General features: G+C 44.8%; 1 protein-coding gene across 1 annotated transcript in view; it reads right to left on the bottom strand.

Annotated features, from left to right (window-relative positions):
• Spag1 (sperm associated antigen 1) overlaps nucleotides 1–7,134 on the bottom strand; it is a 55,558-nt gene that overhangs the window by 47,181 nt on the left and 1,243 nt on the right. Inside the window, exons 2-4 of the mRNA XM_029547724.1 lie at nucleotides 5,380–5,527; nucleotides 3,427–3,586; nucleotides 9–143 (exon numbers count right to left, since the gene is read on the bottom strand). Of these exons, the coding sequence (XP_029403584.1) occupies nucleotides 9–143; nucleotides 3,427–3,586; nucleotides 5,380–5,525 (441 nt within the window). The 5' untranslated portion in view covers nucleotides 5,526–5,527. The remainder of the gene's footprint in view (nucleotides 1–8; nucleotides 144–3,426; nucleotides 3,587–5,379; nucleotides 5,528–7,134) is intronic.

The following is a 7,134-nucleotide window of genomic DNA, read 5'->3' as shown; positions in this document are numbered from 1 at the left end:
AGGCCTACCTTGCCACTGTGAGGGCAGAAGGCGGAGCCACGGACAGGAGGCAGAGGATCTTCCACTCCGGGATGGTTTTCAGGGTCCTGGAAGTGCCGTGTGTTTCGTGTGTTTTCCTCTCTTTTGATTTCTGATACCCAACTCTGAGAAGGATGGAGCAGAAGGTGCCAGCTGCAGAGATGGCAGTCACTGACCACGCATTAGGAAGGCTGTGCAGCAGTCTTCAGAGTCGGGTTCCATGTCGTTCTGGGGGGGGGGGGGCTCCCTTTTCCATAACGGTTATAAATACCCATAACACAAAATTGACTTTGTTAACAATTTTTACTGTCTAGTTAAGTCTCATTAGGAATATTTGGGAGTGGGCATGAGATGGCTCATGAGACGGGTGCTTGCTGCCAAGCCTGAAGAACTTAAGTTCAACTTGGGACACATAATTGCAGAAGAAAACCGACTCTCACAAGTTCTTCTCTGACCTCCACCCCCATACATGTACATTCTCTCCCCCCTCCCCCATGTAACCCCCATACATGTACATTCTCTCCCCCCTCCCCCATGTAACCCCCATACATGTACATTCTCTCCCTCCTCCCCCATGTAACCCCCATACATGTACATTCTCTCCCCCCTCCCCCATGTAACCCCCATACATGTACATTCTCTCCCTCCCTCCCCCCCATGTAGTAAAAATAGAAAAAGAATATATGAGATAGTGAGATAGCTCAGTGGGTAAAGGTGCTGGCCACCAAGAATGATGACACAAGTTCAATTCCCAAGATGTGAATCAAAGACGATAATTGGCTCCTAAAGTTGTCCTCTGATCTCCACACGTGTGGTAACACACACACACACACACACACACACACAGATAGGTGGATAGACCGATAGACAGACAAATAGAATAAGAATTTTAAAGAATTTTCATGTTGTTGCCTATTTTACTTTTTTTTGTTGTTGTTGTTTGTTTTGTTTTTTCAAGACAGGGTTTCTCTCTGTGTAGCCCTGGCTGTCCTGGAACTCCCTCTGTAGACCAGGTTGGCCTCGAACTCAGAAATCCGCCTGCCTCTGCCTCCCGAGTGCTGGGATGAAAGGCATGCACCATCACGCCCGGCTCCCTATTTTACTTTTATTTTTACCTTTTGGGGGTCATTTTGTTTGGGTTGTTTTGGCCTCAACAACCTGAGCACCTAACCCTGACCCACTTCCCAAGGGCTGGGATTACTGAAGTAATCCAACACACCTGAGTGTTGGTGAGTGGTTCTAATGCTCTGCATGTCCAAACACTGAAGGTCCTTGTCCCCAACTGGTTTTTAGTTGATCAATAAAGAACCAATGGGGCCAGGCAGTGGTGGCGCACACCTTTAATCCCAGCACTGGGGAGGCAGAGGCAGGCGGATTTCTGAGTTCGAGGCCAGCCTGGTCTACAGAGGGAGTTCCAGGACAGCCAGGGCTACACAGAGAAATCCTGTCTCAAAAAAACAAAAAACAAACAAACAAAAAAATCCAATGGCCAGTGGCTGGGCAGAGAGTGACTTTTAGATTGTGCAGGCTAGGAAAGGAATCACCATGATTCTGAAGAAGACAAATCGGGGTTAGAGCTACAGAAGGAAAAATCATCCTAAATATAGGGCTGCCCACCCAGAAGCATCATGGGCAACAAAGACTAGGGAGCCGCCCAGCAGGAGCCAGGGCAACAGAGATAAAATAAAGAACTAGAGGGCGTGAAGCCAGGATTACAGGAGGGAAATGTGCGCTAGCTGCGGGGAAGATTAGAACTGCCTATTTGTGTGTATCTGTGTGTGTGTGTGTGTGTGTGTGTGTGTGTGTGTGTGTTTCATTCCCAAACTCAGATTGCTGCTGGCAGGTACTAATGTGTGACCTGACAGGAGCCAGAGCAGCTTAGCCCACTCCCACTACACCTGACTGTGTGCACAGGCACACACATGTGCACGTGCTTGAGACAAGGACTTGCTATACAGCAAAGGCTAATCTAGAGATTCTCCTGCCTCTGTCTCCTAAGTGCTGGGATTATGGGTTTGTGCCACTGTACCTGGAAACAAAAAGATGTTAGTTCTGGTTAGTTCTTCTGAAACTGATTAAGAAATCAAATGTGGCAGCCAATAATCCCAGCACTTGAAACATATAGATAAGAGAAGTGGCTGTCTGAGGCCTACCTGGACTATAATATAATGTCTATAATAAAAATATCCAGCCGGGCGTGGTGGCACACGCCTTTAATCCCAGCACTTGGGAGGCAGAGGCAGGCAGATTTCTGAGTTCGAGGCCAGCCTGGTCTACAGAGTGAGTTCCAGGCCAGCCAGGGCTACACAGAGAAACCCCGTCTCGAAAAAGCCAAAAGAAAAAAGAAAAAGAAAAAAAGAAAAATATCCAAGAATTCAATACAGTCTCAATCCAAATATAAGCATATTATTGTATACAAACTACATTATTGTATACACCTAAATGAAGCAAAACAACTCACAAAAAGAATATGCTGGCTAGTCATGTCAACTCAACACAAGCTCATCTGAGAGGAGCAAACCGCAACTGAGAAGAGGCCTCCATAAGATCCATCGGCTCTAAGGCCTTTCCTCAATCAGTGACTGGTGGGGCCGCCCAGTGATGGTGGGTGGTGCTGTATCTGGGCTGGTGGTCCTGGGTTCTATGAGAAAGCAGGCTGAACAAGCAAGCCAGTAAGCAGCACCCCTCCATGGCCTCTGCATCAGCTCCTCCTCACGCTCCTGTCTGACTTCCTTCTGTGATGAACTGTGATGTGGAAGGGCAAGCCAAGTACACCCATTTCCTCCCCGAGCTTCTGTTGCCTCCCTCTGCGGGTGCATCTCAGCAACACTGACCCTAAGAAAACAGCTACAGTTTCACTACCTGACCTCAAGATTTACTATAAAAATACTACCATCTAAACAAAAATATTTTTAAATTCTCAAGTGACTTGAATTCTCCTAATTTATTTAGGGGAAATCAAGAAAGTCCAAAACAAACAAATAACCACAGCCAAATATCAAGTATTTCTGGGTTGTTGTTTTTTTGTGTGTGTGACTGAGTCTTGTGTAGGCAAGATGACCTCCAATTCCCATCAACCCAACTGTGTGATCAGGGCTGAACTCTTTCTCATCTCCTGCCTCTGCCTCCCCTGTGCCAAGATTACAGGTGGCACCACCACACCCGGCCCTAAGTATCTTTATAGAAAGAAACAGATGGTGAATTTGGTTATGGTTGAACATGATACAGAAAGCAAGCATTCACACACACACAAATTCACAGTAAGTTACTAGAATTATGAAGCCACCACTCCTTTGGAACTAGTCACCACTAAAAGCCAGTCAGTGACAAGCTGGAAGGGCAGAATTTCGGGTGAGTGGAGCAGACACGCAGTGTTAGCGCGCTGCCAGAGACGGGTGCTTGCTCTACCTTTAGCTCACTGTCGATTTTTTCCCACTCTTCCACTGAAAAGCTGGATGCTGTCTCTGCAGGCTTGTCCTTCCTCAGAGCTCGACTTCTAGGAGCCAAGCAGGTGAGGCACTTCTCGCAAAATTCCGTGAGTTCGGGATAGTAGCCTTCTTCACCAGACCTTAAAAAGCAGTTTAATTTTAGAGTCAGCATCTTACTTCGAGGCTCTACGTTCCTTGATCTCGAAGGCTGTGCAAGGCGGGAGCTGGGAGGCTGGCTTGCCCAGAGCACTGGCCATTCCCATCAGCAAATCTACAGCATACATAGGGCTGAGGACTCCAAAGAAAACAAGGTGCATTACACACATTAAAGGTTGAATTAGGGCCAGGGAGCCAGCTTGGCTGCTCTTCCCAACGACCTGACTTCATTGGCAGCTCACTTCTGCCAAGCAGTTCCAGGCTGTCTGACTCCCTCCAACCAGCACCTTCTGACCTCTGTGGCTACTGGATGCACGCAGACGTACACACAGGCTCAACACCCATATGCATAAAATAATAAATTTTTAATCTCAATAAGGAATATTCTCTTTCCTAGCATATATATGTTCATTTTATGCACAGAGCAATTTCAAAATGTATACTGGAAATTCAGTATTAGAGACAAGCTAACAGATAATGTAGGCTTCCATGTCAAAGAGTTTCTGTTAAAAAAAAAAATCAATCTCATTTTGCGTCAAGGTCTCATATAGCCCAGGCTGATTTCTCCATCCTGTGGTTTAGGATAACCATGAACTTCTAATCCTTCTGGGCTCACATTCCTTGTGCTGGACTGCGAATGTTTGCCACCAAACTCTACTGATGTGAATCAGACCCAGAGTCTCGTGACTACAAGGCAAGCATTCTAGACATCCCCAGCCCTGTCACTGCCACTTGCTTGTCTCTAGATTTCATTACTTTACGTATCTGAGTACACCATTGCCCTCTTCAGACACACCACAAGAGGGCATCGGATCCCATGACAGATGGTTGTGAGCCACCATGTGGTTGCTGGGATTTGAACTCAGGACCTCTGGAAGAGCAGTCAGTGCTCTTAACCACTGAGTCATCTCTCCAACCCTGTTTGTTTGTTTTTAATGTATGAGTAGAAAATGGCCGAGAAACAGCTTAGATAAAACACTCTTAAAGCAAACCACTCAAGAAACAGAATTCCTTCCCTAGAAAGCTAGATGAAGTTCTGAACTCCACAGGCCTCCTTGGGCACTGGCATACATGTGCCAACATACATACATACATACATACATACATACATACATACAAAAATAAATTTTTTAAAGGGAAGAAGCTCAGAGAAAATAAAAGCAAGGACCAGTAAAGAGCCAAGAATCATGACTGGGAAGGCTCAAGTGCTTGTGCAGCCAAACGCTCTTCTTCAAATCCAATCTCTCAGGAAACCCACTGACATCTCAGGATGGTATTCTACAGGGCAGAGGCTCTTGAAACTCATGACAATCAGCTGCACTGGTAAAGGCTCGATTCCCTTCTCAGGCCTTCTCAAGTGGAATGGCTGAGAATGAGGCACTCAAAACAACTACATCTGAGATACACATACAAGGTTTGACATCACCAGCACAGGGCTCGGATAACTTCCTGTTTCAGGCCTCTCCACCAGCTTCCCTGGGATCAGGCAGCACTGAGTCACCCTTAGCCGTCAGAGAACCAAAAAGTGCGCCTCCCCCAGTAGCTGTGTTTCCATGGCTTTACCTCTTCTTGGACAGCGCAGTGGAGGCCAGCTGTCTATCCACTTGGATCCTAATCAGCCATGTCTCATGTGGCCCAGAACCAGAGAATGAAACCAATAAGGGACCTATGTACTGACTTCAACATTTGAAAACCCCCCAACACATCCATTGTTGATTTGTCTCCCTGAAGGCAATAACGTATTTAAAAAGCATGGAATCATTTTTTAAATGCTTACCTCAGTACATAAAGAATTTTTTCCAGGTGTTTCACATCTGAACATTTTTCAATATACTTGAAATCCAAATGTTCTATGGGAATTTTAAATGTTTTTGTTGTTCCAAAGCCCCACAATGATGGACAGTCCTTAGCCTTAGCAGTCATGGCTGAAACATAAAGTAAAAGAACAGATGTGAATCTAATATACATAATTTAGCTCAATTATATATATATATATGTATGTATATATATGTATGTATGTATGTATATATATATAGCCATATATATTTTTATATCATGATATATATAACATCATATATACGTAATAATATATATACATACATGTATATATGTATGTATATATAATTTAGCTCAATTTAGGTAGCCCTGAGTGCTCTTAGAGGGAAATAGGCAGAGTGATTTTTTTTCCTCAAGAGGAAGGCTGTCTGTTTTGAACTTTCCTCTCAATATCAACCGAGTCAAAATATTCATCATACATGTGTTATCTAAGACTTCGCCTTAAACAAGGCCTGACAGAATGACAAAACATTCTGGTGCAAAAACTACAGGTTATATAAAAATCAAGTTTGAGGGCTTTCTGGATGAAGCAGAGCCACATGCTTCTGACACAAAGTGAAGCTGTCACTAGGTGCTAGAAAGTTAAGCCCTCCCACACAGACGTGGGTACAAGCAACAAAGCCTCCTGAAATGAAGTTGTGTATCTCAACAGCTTGGCATGTAATGGTCAGTTGCTAAGGGTGGGACTGAGGAGATGGCTCAGTGGCCGAGAGCAGAGTCCAGGGTTGACTCCCAGTGTCCACAGCAGTCCTGTTATTTCTCCTCCAGGTCATCTGGGGCTGTCTCTGGCCTCTGTGGACACAGGATGTGTGATGCACAGACACACATGCAGGCACAATCCCTGTATAATAAAATAGTAGTCTGTTTAAAACTCTCTTAATTCCTTTCCCAAACTTAAAAAATCTAAAGAATTAAACAAAGACACAAAGTGGAGCCAGATGCCTTTAACTCCAGGGTTTTGGAGCAGGTGGATCTTCATATCAAGTTTTGGCCAGTCAAGGCTACATGGTGAGATCTGTCTCAATAAACAAACAAACAAACAAACAAAACAAAAACCCATTTTAAAAAAAGCTTTCAGATTTATAAACCTTTTTTATTCTGTCATGAAAACTCCACACTAACATAGATTTGGCAGAAAAACCAAATCAAGCCCAGTTTTCCTCCTGTTGCTGGGACAAACACCATGACCAAAGCAACTTGGGAAGGAGCACATTTATCTCATCTCACAGATTACAATTCATCACTGAAGGAAGTTGGGGCAGGAACTCAGGGCAAGAACCCGGAGGCAGGAGCTGAATCGGAGGCCACAGAGGGGTGCTGCTTGCTTCCCAAGGCAGCCATCTTTCTTTTTTCTTTTCTTTTTTTTTTTTTTTTTTTTTTTCCGATTTTTTGAGACAGGGTTTCTCTGGAACTCTTGTCCTTGTCACTCTGTAGACAAGGCTGGCCTCGAACTCAGAAATCCGCCTGCCTCTGCCTCCCAAGTGCTGGGATTAAAGGCNTGTGCCACCATGCCCGGCTCAGATGTCCCTCAACAGAAGAATGGACACAGAAAATTTGGTACATTTACACAATGGAATACTACTCAACTATTTTTTTTTTTTTCCGAGACAGGGTTTCTCTGTATAGCCCTGGCTGTCCTGGAACTCACTTTGTAGTCCAGGCTGGCCTCGAACTCAGAAATCTGCCTGCCTCTGCC

This window comes from Mus pahari, chromosome 17 (assembly GCF_900095145.1).
Source record: "Mus pahari chromosome 17, PAHARI_EIJ_v1.1, whole genome shotgun sequence".
Taxonomy (NCBI): domain Eukaryota; kingdom Metazoa; phylum Chordata; class Mammalia; order Rodentia; family Muridae; genus Mus; species Mus pahari.
This window is presented reverse-complemented; position numbering and strand designations above follow the sequence as displayed.